The 23,280-nt window shown below is 37.8% G+C and overlaps 1 protein-coding gene across 6 annotated transcripts in view; it reads left to right on the top strand.

Moving 5' to 3' along the window:
• The first annotated feature begins 296 nt into the window (after positions 1–296).
• GSK3B (glycogen synthase kinase 3 beta) overlaps positions 297–23,280 on the top strand; it is a 201,218-nt gene continuing 178,234 nt past the window's right edge. For 2 of the 6 annotated variants that reach the window (XM_060150526.1, XM_060150525.1), the window contains exon 1: positions 297–1,415. In XM_060150526.1, coding sequence (XP_060006509.1) covers positions 1,328–1,415 — 88 coding nt within the window. In that variant the 5' untranslated portion in view covers positions 297–1,327. The remainder of the gene's footprint in view (positions 1,416–23,280) is intronic. The other 4 variants (XM_060150521.1, XM_060150522.1, XM_060150523.1 and 1 more) reach the window with 4 other exon arrangements.

The raw sequence follows: 23,280 nt of genomic DNA on the forward strand, positions 1-23,280 counted from the left end.
TTTCCGTCCTTGGGCGTGAATTTCCAGCGACACTTTCTAATTGGCTCCTCAGGTCGATCGGCTTTTTCCGGGAGGATCTGCAAACAAACGACATCCGTGATTGGTTCCGCTCGGGCTTCGGCTCCCCTACCGAAGGGGGAGGACACTCGGCTCGGCCGGCGATTCCCAGACGCCTGTTACGCGGACGCGGGGGCGCTGGGCGGTGTAAGGCTGGGTGGGGGAGGAAGGAGGCGGAGGACGAGTAGGAGGGGGGAGGGGGAGTGGGGAAAAGCTAGGCGGCTGCGCAGACGGCACTCCTCACACAGAGCTGCCCCCGACCCGGGCGAATGCAGGTTTGTGCTGCCGCTGCCGCTGCCGCTGCCGCCGCCGCCGCCGCCGCCGCCGCCGCCGCCCGGGCCGAGTGACAAAGGAAGGAAGGAAGCGAGGAGGAGCCGGCCCTGCAGCCACTGACAGGGCCCGGGCTGGGGGCAAAGCGCGGACACTTCCTGAGCGGGACCGTGCAGAAGCGAGGGGCGGGAGGGCGGCCGCTCTGGTGCCTTGGACGGGGGAGGGGGCCCCGAGGGACGGAAGCGGTTGCTGGGTTCCCATGTCCCCGGCGTATGGGGAGCAGTCGAGGAGCCGCTGCCTGGGGTCTGAAGGGAGCTGCCTCCGCCACCGCCGCCGCCATGGCCGCTGGATCCAGCCGCCGAGTGCAGCTGCTCCTGGCGCAATGAGGAGGGGAGCCGCCGCCACCGCCCGCCTCTGACTGACTCGCGACTCCGCCGCCTTCCAGTTCGCCGGGCCCCTGCCGTCAGGCCGCCGGATCCCGCCGCTGTCGGAGCCGCAGCGTTTCCCGACGCATCTCCGAGCCACCCCCTCCCTCTCCCTCCCTCCTTCCCATCCCCCTTTCTTTTCAAGCGTGAGACTCGTGATCCTTCCGCCGCTTCCCTTCTTCATTGACTCGGAAAAAAAATCCCCGAGGAAAATATAATATTCAGAGTACTTATTTTCAATCAAGTATCTGCCCCCGTTTCACGTGATATATATTTTTTAGGGCCTCCCAACCATTTCTCCCTTCCAAGGAAAGGGAGGGGAAAGAATTGTATTTTTTTCCCAGCTCCCGATCATCTATATGTTAAATATCCGTACTGATCTGTCTTCAAGGAGAAATACATCGCTCGCTTTTTTTTATAGCTGTACAAAAGGAGTGAAAAGCCAAGAGGACGAAGTCTTTTTCTTGTGGGAGAACTTAATGCTGCATTTATCATTAACCTAACACCCCAACATAAAACAAAAGGAAGAAGAGGAGGAAGGAAGGAAAAGAAGGTGATTCGGAAAGAGAGTGATCATGTCAGGGCGGCCCAGAACCACCTCCTTTGCGGAGAGCTGCAAGCCAGTGCAGCAGCCTTCAGCTTTTGGCAGCATGAAAGTTAGCAGTGAGTATTGATTTTATTTTACACCCCCTTTCCACCTCACCCTTTAAATAAGAGACTTTAAAATATCAGGATCTTAAAATATGAGACCTTCTGATATAACAGCCGGAGGTAATGGAAAAGGGCAAAAACCTGTCTTCAGTCAAGGATGAGGCAGCTCCCTCTTTTCTCCTCCCATATCCCCTCCCCCGGTCTTATTAACCTTGAATTGAGGGAATATGATTTTTATTTGGATGATTCGATCTGAAACTTAGTTCTTTTCATATAGTTTTCTTGCAGTTGATAGCTTTATCAAGCGGTTGAGTTTTTCCATCTTAGAATAGCGATGGAAGTGTTTACTTGCTCATCCTTTTGAATAAAGCGAAGGACAAGACTCATAAACCATTATGTGCCTTTGCAGAATGTGTCTTTTGGAATGAGGGATAGTTTAGTTAGCTCAGGTCTCAGGGGTTATCATAGTTTTGTATACTTAATAGAGGAGCTAAATGTCACTGTCTCGTAACATTTCTTTCTTGCCTATGTGACTATACAAAGTATGTGTTCATAATCTAGAGATGAACTTGCTCCGTAACCACATTACGGTTTGGAGGCAAGCTTTGATTCTTCCCTTTAGAAGGGACCGGTGGGGCTGATTGATATGCAGTAGCAGTAGTATCTCAACATGCATTGTTCTAAATTGGATAAGTGGTATAATATGTTATCTCTTAACCTTTCCATTTTGACATTACCAATCTACCACTATAGAATTAACGTTTAATCAAAAGGTAATTTGGAAGTATGTCCAAGTTTTGATTGGGGCTTGTATTGTCATGTTGCCAAATGCTAAGTTGAATGTTAATTGTCACGGACTCATCATTAAAGTTCAGTTTTAGGGTGCCATTGCACTCAGTACTTGCTAAATGATCTAGAGTTCAGGGCTTCCTTCTTAAGACTATTTAAAATACTCTTGCATTGGTTTCCTGTTGAATTTAGGTAAGACTATGGAGTTAGAAGAATATGGATTTAGACCTTTCCATCATAGGTTTTGCAGAAGGCTGTGGTCGTGCATATAATAGGGATACTTGGGCTGTGTTCAAGGTTGTTGATAGACTGTACCGTCTTCCCTGATTTGTGCAGAAAAGTCTGTGTTGAGTGTCCAAGTCTATACTAAGTGTCCAATGTTCTAATGTTCTCTATATGTGGATATGTTTATGTGGTATTTAATGACAGTTTATTTAAACATACTTACAGAATTTGACAAAAATATCTGTATTGTTTCCTTATTCCTCCAGAAAGGGGCATGATGAGGGCAAAGAAAAACTGTTTTGCTGCCTAGAAGGAGAGAATTGAACTGAGATTTTTAAAAAGTATTTGCTGTTATATGAAATTGATTATGTCCTTAAGCAACATAAAATGATCACTCTTATTTGAACTCAGAATTTCAATTTATTTTGGCTTTTGGAACTTGCCTGAAACAGGGTAGTCTAAGGTAATAACTGAATGGGAGATTATTTTTGAGAGTTAAGTTTTTTTTTGGTGACTAGCTAGTTCAGAATGCAGGGTATGTGAAGAGGGAAGCTGATGATGCATCTTTCAGGGAATGGTCAAGCTTTCTAAGCACTTCATGGGGTCATTTGAGAGGAATATTTTAAAATTCTGGGGTAATTTTCTGCTGTGATGAAGCAAATCTTATAATAGCTACTTAAGAGCCTCTTGTGGTACTGGAGTGTTAGGATGTTTTTCATCTTGGTTTAAAAACCACTTGAAATCAATTTTAGGTAATTAATGTATTAGATCTATTTCAGAGAGCAAAATAGGATAGCTTATAATATTAAATTTGGGGACTTTTCATTTAATTTCCAGGATTCTCTTTGAATCCTGTGTGGATGTTGCCTGAGGATGGAGTAACCCTTGCAAAGTGTGCAGGTTAAAATGTTGACTTTTCTGTTACCATATAGGTCAACCTAACATTTTAAAAGTTGGAGATCAGTGCTAATTATGTGTTTTTGACAACCCTGACTTTAAGGACATTTTGGAAGAAAGGGGGGTAATTAAGCGTTTGTTGGAGTGCTAGTGTTCTAAGGGACCCCCGTTCAAATGAGAGATACGTAAGAAATTATAGTCCTTGGCCTGAAAAGCTTGTCAGTTGTTGAGACAGGTTATAGGTCAAAATGTGAAAACAATATCATGATGACTGCAAGATTATAAATGCAAACAGAAGTGCTTCGTTCAGAGGGACAAGAAATGAAGGGATGAGGTAGAGGGCTGGAGAGAGAAGACTTCTGTAGAGGTGTGTTTTAAGACAGGTGTTAAAGGAGGCAGTAACTTGAATTGACAGAGAAGCATAGAGGATTCTAGATGGAAGGAATGGACAGACGCACAGAGGTGGTGATTTTTGTATTTATAAAGCAGGTTAGTAAATCTGAATGAAAGGGGCCTAAATAGGAAAATAAGAGGAGATGGAATTTGAGAAATGTGTTAACTGATGGAGGGCAAAGGGGGCCTGTAAGAGTTTGGTTGAGATTCAAGAGAGATTGGTATTTACTGTAGGTTGCTGAACGAAATATTTGAAGACGATCTGGGCAGCTGAGTTGATGGGTTAGTAGCAAAACATCAGAGCCATTTTAGGGAGTAGTAGGGTATGTCATGAAGAATGAGAATATAAAGTGTGAAAATGAGATGAAAGCACATTTGCGAGACAGCGTGAATGAAGAACTGGCAGGGCTTTGGATTGGATTGAAGGGGAATATTTGGGAAGGAGTCAGGAGTTAAAAATAAATTCTGATGTTACTGGTCTGGAAGATTTGACCACCAAGTTATATTGTTGATTGTAATGGGAAAGTTGAGAAAGTGCTGAGATGAGAGGGTAGTTGAGTTCACTTTTTAAAAATTTAATATACAATAGGTTTTCTTGAAATTCAGAGGCAGCAGTTGGTTACTGGCAATGATATTTAACTTTACAGTCTTGAACTGTTTCTAATTTTTCTGAACCCAAAACTGTCAGATTTATTTTCAGGACTAGTAAACTAAATGTTTTTATTTATATGCATTCCATTTAAAGTCCTAAAAAAGAAAATAATTTTTTATGTAGATTCAAAAACCTCACACTTGAAACTTAGTTATAATAACCGGATGGTAATTTATTTGAAAACAATGAAAATATTTTTTGGGCTAAACCGTGACATAAAAATTTTAGATATTTTATACAGCCTTTAATTTAATCTTCGGTACTTGCTTAAAACTAGTTTTTCATAAATAATGGTTATTCTTAAGTAAACCTTGCATTTAAAATAATGGTAATATGCAGACTCCAGCAGAAATTAAAAGTTGATTTTATAACAAGTATTTTTTGCCTTTTTTTGTTGAGCTAAGTTTAAAACAGTATATTTGAATTTTTCTTTTGGCTGCGTTGGGTCTTCGTTGCTACACGTGGGCTCTCTCTAGTTGTGGTGCACGGGCTTCTCATTGCGGAGGCTTCTCTTGTTACAGAGCTCGGGCTCTAGGTGCTTGGGCTTCAGTAGTTCTGGCGTGTGGGCTCAGTAGTTGTGGCTCGTGGGCTCTAGAGCACAGGCTCAATAGTTGTGGCGCACGGGCTTAGTTGCTCCGCAGCATGGCGGATCTTCCCAGACCGGGGCTCGAACCCGTGTCCCCTGCATTGGCAAGCGGATTCTTAACCACTGTGCCACCGGGGAAGTCCCTGAATTTTTTTTTTTTTTTTAACTCGCTATGGTGAACCCATTTTTTTTTTGTCCTCGTCCATATTCAAGTGTTATTAAATAAATGTAAATAGTTATGAAGTTCTTCTGTAGAATCACATGATATTTTACTCAAAATAGAGAAAGTAAGGGACTGTCTATGGTGACTTTTGGTTAAAATATTAGTAATAAATCTTTTTGATAAACTGTTAGTGAAAATTTAGCTAGTTGTCTAGCTAAGTCAAGTTATTTCCTCATATAAAACTTTTTTAGATCAATTTCTTTTAGTGAAGTGAATAATTAATAGTAGTTGCATATTACTGTTCAGTATTTAGTTGTATGGTGACTAAAACCAAAGAGCAGGTGGTAACTTAGAGTTTTTCTATTCCAGAGGGAATTTAATCTCTTTGTGACACATAAAAATCAGGTTATTAGAATGTAACCAATTTCTAGATTATCCATTGTGGAAGAGAGCTCATGTGTGAAACTGAAAACTAGACTTTTATTTTCATTGTTTTCATTCCTTTCCCAACCAGCCCTTTCCAGAGTTGTTAAAAAAACTAGACCTTCATATAAAAATTGCATGCTCTCTTGTTACATGCACCTCTAGAATGCTAATTGTGAAATGACTTTAAGGCACAGTAGTGTACTAGGAAAAAACTTCAAGGGAACCCAGAGGTTCACAAATCAATTTATGACTGGTTGGGAATTGCATTTAGAAAATGAGGCGACATCTTCTCATTTCACTTGCATAGTTCAGCTGAAAATCAGTATATACTTGTATCCTGTGCTGTCTGCCCCTTGTTTTGGACTTAGGTTGCTGGTGTGAGATACTGTTTTGGAGAAACAGCAAGGCTGGGGAAGCAGCCTTAAGTGTCAGCAGCAGATTCTGAGACCAAGGGAGCTCTGTTTTTTTGTGTGCATTATGTGTAGAGAAGGCTGTGAAACGTGCATGTGCTGCAGTTCCATACATTTAATAACTCTCATGGGATTGTGGGACAGGGGTGGGATTGGGCAGGCTGTGGGATTGTGGTGTCTCTTGTGATGCTCCACCCTGCAATAGGAGAATGGAGGGGCAGAGCATGTGGGTGTGATGGGATTATATGCTGGTACTAACAGAACTAACCTGATTTCCCAGATATTGTTCTACTAAGAACATAATCACCATGAGTAAATGAATTTATTGGAATGTTTAGCATCATTTTCTAGCCTATTTTGGGGGGGGAGGGGTTGGAGGAGATAGTATGGAAAGGGAACCTTGCATGATTGCAAGGATAGAAGCATTTTCATGGTTCACTGGTTTTAAAGTAGAGGTTGCAATCTTTGCTTCTATCTTGGGTTGTACAAATCATCCTTGGTTATATAAATTGTCTTTGACCTTGGTTGAGTGCGATATAGAAATGTATATTTATATGAAGACCTGTGTGAATAAAACAGCAAGGAAAAACTGACAGAGTTAAAGGAGAACAATTTGTTTTCCCAAGTTTCCTACCATTAAATTGATAAAATAAAGGGATATTTATTCTATTCTATTATTGAGTTTTTATTCTAGTTTTTTTAAAAAATGAGTTAATATTTAGCACATGATGGACATTCAGTAAATTATTTCAGTTTATGCTCATGTCTGTAATATACTTGGTCTGAAACAAGATACAAAGACACAACTTTGTAGATTTGGATTCTTAGTTTATGATCTCCTTTCTCACTTTTGCTTATGTTTTGGGGAGAAAAGTGTACTTTCAAAGCGTGTGCAAGTTGAAATTCTGTAAATGATTGAATCTTATATTTTTGTATTGAATAGTTTTCTTAGAAGCATTTTAGTGTGATCATATTGAGACAATGATGTTTTGGTTATTTTGAAACTAATTTTGCCAAACCAGGTTTTCTTTTTGTCTCCAGGATACCATGGCCAACAATGGCATGAATATGAACCTTTAACGTGTTCCTTTATTAACATAGTTTGGAGTTGTCAATTTCTTGATTGTCCTTTCAAATCAATTTAATAATGAAAAGTAAACATTCCTGACGAACGAGGCACTATTTTCCTAGAAACTTGTATTTTTAAAATTTTAAACTTTTTTTTGGCTGCACCACGGGGCTTGTGGGATCTGAGTTCCCGGACCAGGGATTGAACTTGGGCCACGGTAGTGAAAGCCCGGAATCCTAACCACTAGGCCACTAGCAAACTCCCATAGAAACTTGTGTTTTAGATGGTGGTATAATTTAAATGAACTTACAGTCCTAGGATTTAATGAGCATGCCCTAATGCCAAAGAGATGGTAGGTAGGCAGGCAAAAATATTGGTAACATTGGTGCAAAGCAGTAACATTAATACTCCATTTTTTCATTACCATTAATTGTATCATGTTGAATTCCTTGGCTTAGGAAGCCAAAAATAAGTAGGTTGCTTTAATAGAAAGGGGCTGTGAATAATAACGTGATTGACTTGTGATATGTCTATTGAATGTTTATTAAATGCTAATAAGCAATCTGCTAAATTCTTTACATGCAACAGCTCATTTTAATCATTACAACTCTACAAAGTAGCTAATACTATTATCCCCACCTTATAGATAGGTAAATGACATTTAGAGAAGTGAAGCCACTTGTCCAAGATTACCTGACTAGAAGATTGCTCTGCTAGAATTCAAATACAGGCATTCTGATTCTAGAGCTCTTGGTCTTTATTGTATATTTTATAGAGAATGGATTGCTGTTGCCTTAACACTTGGATTCCAAGTGTTAAGCTAAAGTGCCTTTTCTTTTAGGATAGTCTTTCATTGATAATTTAGCAGTGACTGTGTAAGACTTTCATGATTGGTACCTCTTTTGAAATTAGTTTCAGGCATGCCTGTTAGCAAATATAGTATTTAATTACTTACAGTTATATTGGAAAAAATTCTCAATTCTTTTAAGATTTCAGGGAAAACTTGTTAAGACAAACATTGAAAATGAAAATGTTAGGGCTTATGATGGCACAAAAAGAAAAATAAGTTATGGTATTTTTTTGTTTAATGTTCAGTTGGAGCACTGGTTTTTATTGAAAAGTACTGATTGATCGTAAGTAAATCTGGTGTATTTATATTTCCAGGTAATATTAGAATGTGATTCTACAAATTAGCCATTATTATTTTTTTTTTGGCGGTACGTGGGCCTCTCACTGTTGCAGCCTCTCCCGTTGCGGAGCACAGGCTCCGGACGTGCAGGCTCAGCGGCCATGGCTCACAGGCCCAGCCGCTCCGCAGCATGTGGGATTTTCCCAGACCGGTTCGTGTCCCCTGCATCGGCAGGTGGACTCTCAGCCACTGCGCCACCAGGGAAGCCCCAAATTAGCCATTATTAAGGATTATTTCTCTCCATCTCTTCCTGTAGGTTGTGAAGTATTTTAAGTGTTCTACTCTTTATTTTAATATTTGACAGCAAACTTCATGAAATTTTATTATATGTACACAACCAATTAGTCAAGTATCTATTGGACACTTGTTATGTCTGGAACTGTGAGCCTTCAGGTTGTTGTACTTGTTGTTAAAGAATAACAGCTATGCATCAATGTGCAGTTGGGTTATTTGGAACATCACCTTTTTGGAATTCGTTGGTATTTGACAATCAGGAAGTGAACCAAAAATCCCCACACAAATGGTGCATACTCTTTCCTCATAGGTTATTTTTTGGCTTTTATTTAGAGTTCTTTTTTTATTCTTTAACACATAGCTCTAAGTCATTCAATTGTCTTTTTTTTTTTTTTAAACTGCAAATTAGAAGGGACTGAATTACACTGATATTAAGCATTACACCTTCTAAAAAGTATAGACAGACAGTTCAGGAAAACAAGCATATTGCGATTACTTGGTGTAGCCTCACACAACCCCAGGGGAAATCACTCTGATAATTGTTCAAAATTTTGGTCTAGGGAAGGTTAAATTATACTAACTTCACTCTCTCAAAAGGACAGGAGTCAGGAAGGTCTCTTCTGGGTAGCTGGGATTCTCAACTTCTCACTGCATTAAACAGTCTCTAATTTCTTGGTTACCTGAAGTGATGAGGAAGAGAACTGGGTCATCTCTGTCTGGTTGACCAATTCCAGTTGGCTTTCAGTGATAACGGATGAAGGTACTAAAGTCTTCAGTATGCTAGCCCAGAGTATCGTTTCCAACTCTTTCTTCCATTGCCCATCTATGTATATTACTCAGCAACAGCATTTTATTTGATTTAAGATTTGTTGTCTTATTTTTTCTTCTGTGGTATATATGGAGTTGCTGTTTGGATTTTGACATGCCCATACCTTTGTGGAATGCTTAGAAGGCACTGCATGGAGTCATTTAAGCTTTCTTATGAATTATGATTAGCTGTTAGAGAGTCACTTTACCAAATACACTTATGGCCTCTATAATGAGAATTGAAAAGGTGGGTATCTTAATTGTTGACCTGAAGAAAAAGGACAATCATGACAACGTACTTTTTTTTCTCTTTTGGAGGTCTAAGAAATTTTTAGGGGCTTAATTGACTAATATAAGTGAGAAGATGTTTCAGATTTCTTTCTAAGGAAGGCTAACCTATCTTTTAAAAATGTGACTCCCTCTACTTCCCCTTATTCCGTAAAATCAGTTAATTCTTTTAAATTGATTAACCACTTTCTTCATGATCTGTGTGGAAGTTATTGAGTTGAATCGAGCTGCTAATCCTAGACTTTTGAATTCATAAAGGCAGCACCTGGAGAATTGGAGTGCTAGAGTTATGCCTGGCATCAGACTGACGGTATTGTAGGTGCATTTGCTGTCTTACTGGAATTTCAGAGCTTTCGCACTTTACACATTATTTAAACTCTGAAGGGAAGAGGGAAGCTTTGAGTTGGTAGGGTTTCAATAATAATAATAAATTATATGTATATATGTGTATCATATTTACGTAATGTATAGTAACAATCACAATAATAATATAAATTGGATGCTGTATGATAGACAATTCCATGTTTGTCTTATTTACATATTTTGCTTTTAAAAATGGAATTTATTCACACGATTCAAAATTTAAAAGTATTCAGTGATGTCTTCCTCCTACTCCTGCTCTGTAACTACCAGTCCTCTTTCCTGGAGACAGTCAGCATTCCAATTTCTTAAGTATCCTTCCATAGATATTCTGAATCTTTACAGGTTATTTCTGCTATGAAATAACATTTTGTGTATGCAGACCTAAATTAACACTGGCTTTAGCATAAGAGTGTTAGAATTAAAACAAAATTTAAATCAGTTATTCTAGAAAATTGCTATTGTTTTTCATCCTAGTAGATTACTAAACCCTTATTTTTAGAATATGAGTTGGATAGGGAGTAAATACGAAGATGAGAGAGTGCTTCTCTTGGTAATAAGAGGTAAAATGATAACAGGCATAACCGATGAACGCTTAGTGGCACATTTAAAATATTTGCCACTCTGTGTATTTGAGAAATGATCTATAAGGTCAAGTAGATATTATGTGTGTTCTTGCTGGAAATAGCTGTTTATTTCATTGTAAAGAAAAAGATAAAAGATAATTGATATTTTCCTTTAACTTTGCATTTTTTGAACATCTTAGATGAGAAAACCTGTTCTCTTGAGAGATCAGAGGCGCAGAGTGCGTAAATGTCAATGAAGCCTGTGCCTTTTACCTCTTTAAGAGCGCATGATTTCATTCTGCTCCTAAACCAGCATTCCTTAGTCTTAAAAAATTAAAAAAAATTTTTTTATTAAGTAATACACTCTATCGTATGATTTAAAGAAATCAAATAGTGCAGAAAGTCTTAATATCGAAGCGTAACTCCTCTCCCTCATTTCTGTTTCTCAGAGGCAACCTTAACTATGACAGCTATTTCCTCTAGTAGTTTTATTATAATTTTAATTAGTGTACTATTTGTCTATGTCTTTAAATTATTTTTAGATATTATTTATTGTTATCACCATCTCCCTTTTACTATCTTACTAATGCAATTATACCACCATTTTTAGTTAAATAATTATTTATTTAAATTATTATTCAAATGATCAGTACTCAATATCTAGACATTAAGGTGAATAGTGTACAATAGTGTACAATTTCCTTTTAAAAACTGCATTATTGAGATATAATTCACGTACCATAAAATTCATTAATTTAAGGTGTACAGTTCAGTGGTTTCCAGTACTCACAGAGTGATGCAACCATCACCACAATCTAATTTTAGAACATTTTTAATCACCCCAAAAAGAAACCCTGTATCCATTAGTAGTCATTCCTCATATTTCCCTTCCTTCCAGCTCCAGGCAACCACTAATCTACTCTCTGTCTCTATGGATTTGCCTATGCTTGACATTTCATATAAATGGAATCATAAAATATGTGGCCTTTTGTGACTAGCTTCTTTTACTTCATATAATGTCTTCTAGGTTCATCCATGTTGTAGCATTTATCAGTACTTCATTACTTTTTATTGCTGAATAATATTCCATTGTATGGAAATGCCACCATTTGTTTACCCGTTCATCAGTCAGTGGACATTTGGATAGTTTCTACTTTTTGGCTATTATGAATTACGCTGATATGAACATTTGTGAACAAGTTTTTGTGTGGACATATATTTTCGGATCTTTTGGGTATATACTTAGGAGTGGAATTGCTAGGTCATATGGTAACTGTTTAATATTTTAAAGAATTACCAAACTGTTTCTGAAGTGGCGATCACATTTCCTTTGCTTTCAACATTTTTTTTTACACTTTTTTGTTGCCGTTTTCTTTTTCTTGCACAGCTTGCAATGATCACAGTCTTCATTTTTTTCCCCTCAAATTTTATTAAGCATTCTCTGGATTCTGCCCTACCCTCCATTCTTTTCCTGGAGTGCTGTCCTACTGGGATCTGGCCTGGTTGGTTGTTCTCCAGGCCTCTGCTGTACAGCTGTCATCCTCTAACTTCTTTCACTGCTCTTTAGGGTCCACTGTCCTATTTCTTGGATCCCATCTCTTTGCATCCCTGAGTAGTTCTTATCTAACATAGTCTCATGACATCAGCTAGCAGTGCCTGGAGTATTAACTGTTTGGTAAATGTATCTGGAAAAGTTTTTAGTTGGTTGTTTTTTCCACATTTGCTCCAAAAGGGTAGTTAAGAAGCTGACACACTTTTTTGGCAGGTGTCTCACCTTTTCAGTATCTAGACACTGAGGCAAGATGTTTGCAAGGTTACTTAGTATCATTGTGATCAAGTGATTACCATGCCAATCTGAAGCAAGTACAGAAATCTGAACAATATAAATGTTAAGTAGTTGTTTAAACCAGACCTATTCAATAGAAATATAATGGAAGCCACAAATGTGAGTCGCATATGTAATTTAAAATTTTCTAGGAGCCACATTAAAAAGAGTAAAAAGACAGGTGAACTTAATCTTAAGAATATATTTTATTTAAAGCAGTGTATCCAAAATATTATGTCAACATGTAATGAATATAAAATTTACTAATGATAAATTTTGCCACCTTTTTTGAGTACTGAGTCTTCACAACCTAGTGGGTATTTCACTCTTAATAGCACATACTAATTTGTAGTAGCCACATTTTAAGCGCTTAATAGCCACATGTTGAGCAGTACAGGTTTAGAATTTTCCAGAATTACGTTACTGTGTAATATTGTTGTTAATCTGCCTAATCATATATATATTTTATATATATATATAATATATATATGTATTTTAAAGGAACAGATAAGGTGTATGTAGTTTAAAAACGCTTCATTGATTTGTCTCATTGCTTTGTTTTTAGTCATGTCTTCAGTTTATTTTGAAATTTACACCACATTAAAGGAGGTTGAGAGATTTATGTTCTTCAGAAAGGTCCTTGGTGTAGGAGGTAATGATTTTTTCCCCATATTTTAGCACACTTAAAAAGTATATTAAAATTCTTATTGGTATACTTGTTAGATGTTGTTATTGCCATGATTGTCTTGGTCCCAATGAGATCTTATTAGTCTAAATATTCTTTGTCATACATTCTCTCCCCTTGCTGTTTCAAAGAGCCACCCAGCTTTCAGAGTCTCATATGCCACCTCAACTACTTAGTCTTCCTGGCCCTTTACTCCAAGGAATGAAATGCACTTGCATGTAACTCCTATAGCACAATTACTCTTCTTATGTGCTGCCTTGTATTCTAGTTAACTTGTTTTGTCTCTTTCTAGGTGATTATAAATTCGAATATGGCAAAAACGGTATCTTACTCACCTTTATGTTTCCTGCAGTGTGGAGCACAGTGCTTTCTATAGTGGGTTACTTAATACGTATTTGAGTTGAAAGCAATTTATCATGGTAGTTACATGTATACTATACATGATAGTATTAGAGTTTCCAGGTCATCAAACTGTCACTGATGTTTCTAAAAACATTTAAGTTTTGATACAAGAAATTAATTTATAAAGTTAAACCTGGGTTTTTGTTTAAACACAAAGGAACAATAGTAGGGAAAGGAAAGAGACACAGAGCTATAGACACTTGTGTTATACTGTGTGCTTAGCACAGAGGGGTGTGAACCCTGGATGGATAGCTGAATGAAAGAACTCAGGTGCTAGGTTGCACTGGTTGGTAAGCACAATACCTTTGAAACATTGAGCCTGTCCAGCTAGTACAATACCCCCAAGCCTTCCAGGAGTTTATTTGGAGAGGGTGAGGGTAGAAGAGAGATTTAGAATAATGAAAAGTGATAAATCAGTTTCCTTATTTTTACCAGGTAGCTTATTCTGCAAGAGACAAAGTAAACAGACTGTTTAAATATGAACAGGCCCTTTCACCATGGATGTACTTAGACATATAATTGTATTGTGGGGAGTTATGAAAACTTTAATTTTTACAGGGCCTCTTTTTGTGTCTCTCGGATAGTGTTTGTTTGTCTGATATACTAGTGTATATTCGTATATCAGTTCAAGAGCTTTCCCAGAGAAAGTAAGAAATATTAATAAGCAATAAGGGTTCTCTTCACTAAATAATCCAACTTCTTAAATAGCTATAAAATTTGGCCGTCTGTATTGGGTTTTGAGAAATCATGATGTCAGGATAATAATTTGGTTTTTACTGATCAACATTGTATCTGCTTCTTTAACTAATTGTATACATTGTGAGATGTTTGGCTGACCTAGGGCATGATTCTTAGAAGAGATTTATTTTCTCTGTAAGTAGCAAATGCTTGCTGTGCCATTGAAACATAAGAGGAGTTACTAAAGGACAAAGCATAATTCTATTTAAATTCAGTTGAACATCAGGGATAACCTTTATTGAGAGAGTTTTGAGACTTTACAGTATATATTTACCTCTTGTCAATTTATAGAAAGTTAAAGAATGGCTGTGCACTTTCAAAGGATAGAGGAAATGTTCTAGTATTTTATTTCTGCTATAGTGGAGAATGAGTACTTAGTAAGAAACAAAGGATCTGTGTGTCATGACTTCTAACGTAGGAGCAAGTGGGCCAGTTCCTGGGATCCTTAGAAAAGAAAGATCCCCAGAGGCAGAAGATTCTCTGACTCCACTGTCTTGTATATGGCATCAATATAAATTGTATAGCTTGTCAACTACCATTATTAATTTAAGAATAAAACATTGTTTAAAAATGTAGCTTTACTTTATGTCCCAATTAACAACAACAACAAATTTTTTTTTCATATATATACCTGGGAAAGCCTATGTACTTTATAAAGTTTAGGGAAGAGGTAAGAAATGCTGCTGTTGACCATAGGAGTGAGGGTTGGGGAAAAAGTTAATTAGAAAAAAGATTGTGGTTATTATGATGAGTATTGAGTTTCCCTAGATGCTATGATGGTAGTCCATATCTTAGAACTAGAATAATTCAGATGTAGCTACTGTTTGAGTGTTTACTGTGTGCCAAGGACTGATGCTTCATATAACTTTCATAATGCTTTGAGGCAATATTCTCCCCATTTAAAGGATAATGGAGTTAAAAATATTTTAATTGATATATTCAGGATCTCACAACTAGAAGGGAATAGGCCCAGCATGTTGAACTCAGGCCACCAGACTTTAAATAAAAGACAAAAGTATTTTCAGTACTTAGTATGTCATTGCACTGTACTAAGCAGTTTATTTCTATCTTATTTAATCTTTACCACAATCTGGTAAGGCAAATACAATTTACAAGTGGGGAAACTTGAGGCTTAGAGAGCCTTACACAGCCAGAAAATTTTGTAGCCATACTTCAAATTTGTTCTTTTAACTGCTGCACTATGTAACCTTTATAATTTGGAAAGAAAATAGGAAGATTCTGGGAAGTTGGTTGAACTAAGATTTCTTAGGGTAGGGCTTTGGAACTTTTACTTTTTATTAATGTTGCTTACCAAGAAGAAAGTAAATTGTCAGCCATATACAAGTAAAGTTAAATTGTTTTATCCTTTTGAAGTAAAAATTTTAAGAGCAAATACCTTGCTTTAAAATTAATGCAGCCTGTCTGTGAAATAGTGGCTATAAGAAATGGATAACAAATATAGTTGAAATCCATATTGCAAAGTCAGTTATGAGCCAGATCCCATTATCATTGAGGAAATTGAGGCTTAGAGAGGTTGGGTAACTTTTGCCAAGGTTTCAGAACCAGCAGATGGCAGAGCTTGGATTCCAACCAAGGTAATTTAATCGAGAGCTCTTTTCTTAACTACTTTACTGTCCTAAGAGAATGTGAATAATGTGCAAAAATGGAGCCTTGCTACCTCTGGTAACTTGAAGACACCGATTTTGAGTTTGACACATCATAGCTTGACTCAAGGCAAGCGTTAGACTTCACCCACCTGCTTCCATCCTTATTGTTTCCTGAGGTCACTAGTCTCAATAATTTAAAAAAAATTAATTAACTTATTTATTTGGCTGCATCAGGTCTTAGTTGTGGCATGTGGGATCTAGTTCCCTGACCAGGGATTGAACCCAGGCCCCCTGCATTGGGAGGGTGGAGTTTAGCCACTGGACCACCTAGGAAGTCCCTCAATAATTTTTGTTGTTGCTTTGCATTTTTGTTGCACATGAAGATCCTCTGTATCTAGTTGTTGCTTAATAAATGTTGAATGTTGAAAAATAAATCAGAAATTTAAAGCAGTGAATCTTGAGCATAGAGACCAACTTTTAATACATCAGTTCATAATCATGTTTTTCTCTCTAAGTAGTATTTTTGTAGCTTTTGAGGGTAGTTAAATATTAATTTAAAAGGTTGATTTATAGTTTTCATGACTTGGAGTAAATTTTCTGTGCTTCTGAGGAACTTTTCTTAGTTGATAAGTGATTTAAGTGTCAGATTATAATAAAATCCTGTGATGATACAAAATTCAGATGCAGTATAATTGGCTCCCATTCTCTGTACTGCCTTTTTCTCTACAGGTGAGGCCAGATACACATTATGTTTGTAGTGATTTAGTTTATTTTATGTCCTACAGTTTTGGTAAATGAAAACTGATATGTGAACTTTTTATCCCCTGTCTCCTCTACTCTGTAACTGGAAGACTAGTGGAAAAATACTGTTTTCTGTTAACATTGCAGTAACAAGCCCTGTTAGAATTTTCAGACCACACTTATAAGAGGACATCTGGGTTTTAATGTATAATAGTTTATAAATGGAGTATTCATATATCCACAAGGCACTTACTTGCCAGCTCAGCTATCCAGAATGCAGGCAGGAACTAGATAGTGGATAAAAATGAACACTGAGAGCCAAAAGAGCTATCATCTGAAGCAAAGTGTCATTTTGTTTTTTAACCTATGTAAAATCCTTTGGTCAGCATTTCCTACACTAGTTACTTTAAGCAGTGTTATGCTGTAATAATATTCTGTGGCTAAAGAAGTTTAGGAAATGCTGCTTATAGGATCCCTCTAAGGGTTGGTGTTCATTGGATCACACTTTGGAGTCCTTGCCTTAGGTATCTGGGTCTTGCTTTTATTTTAGAAGAGAAGGGAGGGGAACCAACGTTTAAAGAGCATTACTGTACAGGACCTAGGTGATATCTCCATTTTACAGACAAGGAACCTGAGGCCCTTCTGGAGGATAAAGAACACAAAACTAGCAACAGGGCAAAACTGGGAATGGATCCCTAATCTCTCTGATTCCTAAATCTTTGCTCTTTTGACTTTATTGTGCTACTATATAATTGTAATGAACTGCCCATTTGGGTTTTACACTTTAGAAACAGCAATTTAGCAATAATACTAGGAAAGAGATTAAGCTGCCCTACTTAGGGAAGAAGGAAAGGATAAATTTACTTACCTGACACATGGCCTGTGTCCTTTGCTTTGCATGGATGAATTCCATGCTCCAGAGGGGAAGGTTTCAGAGAATACTGTGTAAATTAAAGTGCTTTTAGAGTGAGATTTGATAGTATGTTTAGTTATGTATAGCTTTATGTCCATTTTTGACATTATAAGGCCAGAACCCCCTCTTTGATCAGGTATAGTGGGCTTAGACAAGTTACAAACTTTTTATAGCTTCATTTTCCTCATCTGGACGTGGTGATAATAATACCTACTTTTCTGGGTGATTGTGATGCTTAAAGGAGGTAATTATGCATGTAAGGTGTCTGGCACAGGGTAACCTTAGCTGCTGTTATTATTATTAGTAATAAAAGTAATTAAGGCTTAGGTGTAGATTGTTACCTCTCTGTTTCCTGTTTTTTTGTTTTGTTTTGTTTCTTAATGGGCATGTGTAGGGTGGTCATAAGGAAAGCCTCCAAATCTTTTTTTAAACTTACTTGAGGAAAAATCATCACCATTTGCCTTACTAAATTACAGTCATAGCTCATCTTACTGTGCTTCGCTTTATTGCACTTTGCAGATACCACATTTTTTACAGACTGAAGGTTTGTGGCACCCTGTGTTGTCAGATGATGGTTAGCATTTTTAGCGATAAAGTATTTTTTAGTTAAGGTGTATACATTGTTTTTTTGTAGATATAATGCTATTGCATGCTTAGTAGACTACAGTGTAGTGTAAACATAAGTTTTATGTGTGCTGGGAAACCAGAAAACGTGTGTGGCTCACTTTATTGTGATACTCACTTTATTGCGATGGTCTGGAACCGAACCTGCAATATCTCTGAGGTATGCCTAGAATGAAAGTCCTATCTTGGGTATATTTTATAGGGCATTAAGAAAGTTACGGTTGCTGTTAGGCATCTGGCACTTTTTCAGTGAGTACTATTTGTAATCAGCAGATGTTGGCCTAGTGCCCATAAAGTTCTTGTTTGTTTTTAATGTGAGATGTGTATTTTGAGTAGATCTAATGTCTGTGTAGTCATTTTTTTTTTTTTGCGGTACACGGGCCTCTCACCGCTGTGGCCTCTTCTGTTGTGGAGCACAGGCTCCGGACACGCATGCTCAGCAGCCATGGCTCACGGGCCCAGCTGCTTCGCAGCATGTGGGATCCTCCCGGACCGGGGCACGAACCCGAGTCCCCTGCATCGGCAGGCGGACTCTCAACCACTGCGCCACCAGGGAAGCCCGTGTGTAGTCAATATTTAAAAAATTTTTTTATTTATTTTTGGCTGCATTGGGTCTTCGTTGAATGCGTGCTTTTCTCTAGTTGCGGTGAGCGGGGGCTACTTTTTGTTGCGGTGTGTGGGCTTCTCATTGTCATGGCTTCTCTTGTTGTGCAGCACAGGCTCTAGGCGCCTGGGCTTCAGTAGTTGTGGCACACGGGCTCAGTAGTTGTGGCTCTTGGGTTCTAGAGCACAGGCTCAGTAGCTGTGGCACACGGGCTTAGTTGCTCCGCGGCATGTGGGATCTTCCTGGACCAGGGCTCGAACCCGTGTCTCTTGCATTGGCAGGCAGATTCTTAACCACTGCGCCACCAGGGAAGTCCCTAGTCAGTCTTTTTATACTGCATATTTTTCTCCTGAAAACCGTTTTCAGGCTAGTCTGTATGCAGTGACAGTTTGGTTTGTATTTGACCATTAGTTATTAAATGTTTAACTGTGGCGGGCAAACCAGATTACTATGGAATGTGAAGATTTTTTTTCTCCCAACTTGGATGTCTATAGTCTTGCTCAGTAGAGTTAAATAGTCTGAGGTGCTCTCTGAAAATTTGGAAAGCATGTTTAGAGCCTTTCAAAACCAGTTAATAAGACTATTAACTGTGGATTGAGTTAAGCAGAGTAAGGTATTTTTCTTCCTTCAGTTTTTATTCCTCTTCAGTTCTGAGGAAGTGGGGGAGAGAGCCTCCCCACCACCCCCCTGAAAAATTTTTTTCTTTTCCTAAATTTTTATTTCCTGCTTTGAAATAGCCAAGATCTTTGGGGGCTCTAAGAACACCAGTTTTCACAGCTTGAGGCAGAGTGATTTTCATGGGAAACCTTTTCTTATAAAATACTCTTTGTCCTTGTCAGGACATTTTTAAAGGAACAGCTAGTAGCAGCACCTCACTACCTTGTCACTAACTAGGGTGAAGGAAGAGAAGAATGAGTCACAGTTTCATTCTTTCTCCTATTCTGCTTCTCTTCTCCTTTTCCCTTTCCACTTAGCTCTTTATTGGCACTGAAAAAGTTTGCGAGCCCTGATCTAGATCACTCTATCTGATGGTGGTGATATTTTTTTTTATTCCTTCTGTTTTATTTGCTGGAGCTCTTCTATAAAAAAGAACTTCTTTACTTCAATCAATTGTATGATTATTCTGAGGAACAGTAGAATAAATGCCTGATTCTTTTCCTAGTATTTGATAGAGGTGGCCAGTGAGGTTTTTGTTTGTTTGTTTTGTTTTCTTTAAGAATCAATATGAACCCCAGGTTTTGGATATGTTTGTTATAATCCGTTGTAGTTATTCTTTTTAATTCTCAAATTGTCTCATCTTTAGCTAGTGGGAGCCCCTTCATGTTGACTCCTGTATTCGTCGAGAAAACCTCAATAATCTTTGGTAACCCTGTTTTCCAGTATAAAAAGATGTTCCAGGCTCATCTTGTACATCACCTGTCTCAGATCTAGAACCGGTTATTTCTCTAAGGGGTTTTGATTCCTTTTAGTGTAAGATTATGTTTAAAGACCATCATCTGAGTCTTTGTTGCTATGGTTGTGTTGTTTGTAGGCCCTTTTATTGGACAGAGCTAGGGGGTGTGGTGTGTGTATGTGTGTGATTTTTTTTTTCTGGTAAAATAAGCAATGTAAAATTGACCGTTTCTATTTTAAAGTATACAATTCAGTGACATTAAGTACATTCACAGTATTGTTTATTGATCACCACTGTCTAGTTCCTGAACTTTTTCATACTCCAAAAGGAAACCCTGTATTCATTAAGTGGTCACTCTGCATTCCTGCCTCTCCCCAGACCCTGGCACTAATCTGCTTTCTGACTATGGATTTGCTTGTTCTGGACGGTTCATAAGTAGAATCATACAACATGTGGTCTTTGTGTCTGGCCTCTTTCACTCAGCATAGGTGTTTTCAAGGTTCATCCATGTTGTAGCATGTATCAGTACTTCATTCTTTCTTATGGCTGAATAACATTCCATTGTATGGATGTATCACATTTTGTTTATTCAGTTGATGGATGTTTGGGTTGTTTCCAGATTTTGGCTATTGTGAATAGTGCTGGGGTAAATGTGTACAAATTTTTTTTGAACACTTGTCAGTTTTCTTGGGTGTTTACTGAGGAGCTGCCAGTTTTCCACAGTGGGTGCCTCATTTTATATTTCCACCAGCAGTGTATGAGGGTTTTAATTTTTCCACATCTTCTTTAACACTTGTTATTTTCCATGTTTTGATAATGGCCATCCTAGTTGGTATGAAGTGGTATCTCATTGTGATTTTGATTTGCATTTCCCTAATGACTAATGATGTTGATGGGCTTGTTGGCCATATGTATATTTTCTTTGGAGAAATGTCTATTCAACTCCTTTTCCCATTTTTTCTTTTTGTTGTTGGGTTGTAAGTCTTCCTTATATATTCTGGATACTAGACCCGTACCAGATACATGATTTGAAAATACATTCTGCCGTTATGTGGGTAATCTTTTCACTCTCTTGACAGTGTACTTAGATGCACAGAAGTTTTAAATTTTGATGAAGTTGAACGTACCTGCTTCTTTCCTTCTCGTGCTTTTGGTGTCATATCTGAAAACGTATTCCCAAATCCAAAATCATGAAGATTTACCCATGTGTTTTCTACCAAGGATTTTATATTTTATTTCTTATATTTAGGTCCCTGAACCATTTTTGAGTTAATTTTTATATATGGTGTGAAGTAAGGGTCCAGTTGTCCAAGTTCGATGTGTTGAAGAGCCTGTTCTTTTCCCGTTGAAGTGTCTTGGCACCCTTGTTGATTATCAGTTGACTATATAGATGCATGGGTTTATTTGTGGGCTCTCAGTTCTGTTCCACTGATCTGTATTTCTGTCTTTATGTCAGTACTACTCTGTCTTGATTACTCTAGCTTTGTGGTAAGTTTTGATACTGGGAAGTTTAGGTAGTCTAACTTAGTTTTTTTTGTTTTTTTTTTTGCGGTACGCGGACCTCTCACTGTTGTGGCCTCTCCCGTTGCGGAGCACAGGCTCCGGACGCGCAGGCTCAGCGGCCATGGCTCACGGGCCCAGCCGCTCCGCGGCATGTGGGATCTTCCCAGACCGGGGCACGAACCCGAGTCCCCTGCATCGGCAGGCGGGCTCTCAACCACTGTGCCACCAGGGAAGCCCTAACTTAGTTTTTTAAAAAGATTATTTTGGCTGTTCAGAATCCTTTTCAATTTCATTTGAATTTTAGAATCTTCTGTAGATTGCTTTGGGTAGTATTGACATTTTAATATTAAGTCTTCTGACCTATGAACATGGCATGTCTTTCCATTTATTTAAGTATTCTTTAATTTCTTTCAGTAACTTTTGTAGTTTTCAAGTCTTGTACCTCCTTGGTTAATTTACTCATAAGTGGTATTTTATGCTATTAAATTGACATTTTTAATGCTGTTGTAAACTGAACTGTTTCTTAATATTCTTTTCAGAGTGTTCATTTGCTTAGTGTATAAAAATATGCATGATTTTTGTGTTGATCTTATATTCTGCAACCCTGCTTAGTCTGTTGTATGATTATTTAAATGCGAAAATACACTAAACGCTGTAAAGTAGCTATACTCTAATAAAAATTTAAAAAAATAAATAAAAATTTTTAAAAGTAAAAAAAAAGAAAATAAAATACACCATGAGTTCATACTAATATTTCTAAGTCTGATTTTGTTTCCAGTTTAAGGGTTTAGGATTATAAGATTTTCCCTTTAACTTTTTAAAGATTTATATTTATAGCTCTTCTTTTACGCTGAACGTCTTGGAGAGTAATGAATTACTTGCCATGTTACTTATATATACATATGTGTATTAGTATTATTATTTTGAGCTTATTTTAGAAAATGGTTGCTGAAAACAGTTGCCAGTTCTGCCACCACTGGGGTGGCTTTGTTATTCTCACAGTGGCGGAGTCCTCGGTCACTTCTCTGCACTATGTCAGGTGGCCTCCTGAAGGTGCTGTGCAGCGACTCCTACGTCGAGCTGAGCCAGTAGCAGGACCAGCACTTCTGGGTCTCATTACTTTAGAAAGTTCCACATCATAACCATCATGAATTTCAAGCATCCTGCAAGATTCAAACAGTGAACGGATTCAACTTCTGCGGATTCAATTTTCAAATTTTAAGTTTGCATGAGATAAAGTTTAATAAGTGGAGTTTTGCTATGTAATATAGCTTTACTCTAAATTAGGAATAGATGTTTGATAACTGAATTTTTTTCTGTGTTGAATTTTAACCTCTAAAGGCAAACTTAAGAGTCAAGGGAACTTCGTAAATAGTTGGTAAGCCTTAGACAGTCGCAGGGGCCACCACCTCTTATGTGCTTTACATATAAGGAAATTAGGTCAGGACTTGAAGGGTATTTTTACTAAACACATTTTTCAAAATATGTGTTTTAGCTAACGCTAAAAAAACCTAGGGTCAGTATTACAGGGAACCTCAATTCTGTAAGGGCAAGGGGGACGCTGTTGGTAGGAAATGGGCAGGAAATATCAGGAGATGGGAGTTAAACCAGTGCCTTGACATGATGAAGGTTGCTGTGAGAGCCAGCAGATCTATTTTTTTCATTTTCAAACTGATCTTGGGAATTGAGTGGTTTTTTTTTTCTTTTTTTTTAATGAGCTTAAAGATCAAGAGAATACTTAACAAAAACAAAATCAGAAATGCTTCCCTCGGGAAATGTTTTGGCTCA

This window comes from Lagenorhynchus albirostris, chromosome 5 (genome assembly GCF_949774975.1).
Source record: "Lagenorhynchus albirostris chromosome 5, mLagAlb1.1, whole genome shotgun sequence".
NCBI lineage: Eukaryota > Metazoa > Chordata > Mammalia > Artiodactyla > Delphinidae > Lagenorhynchus > Lagenorhynchus albirostris.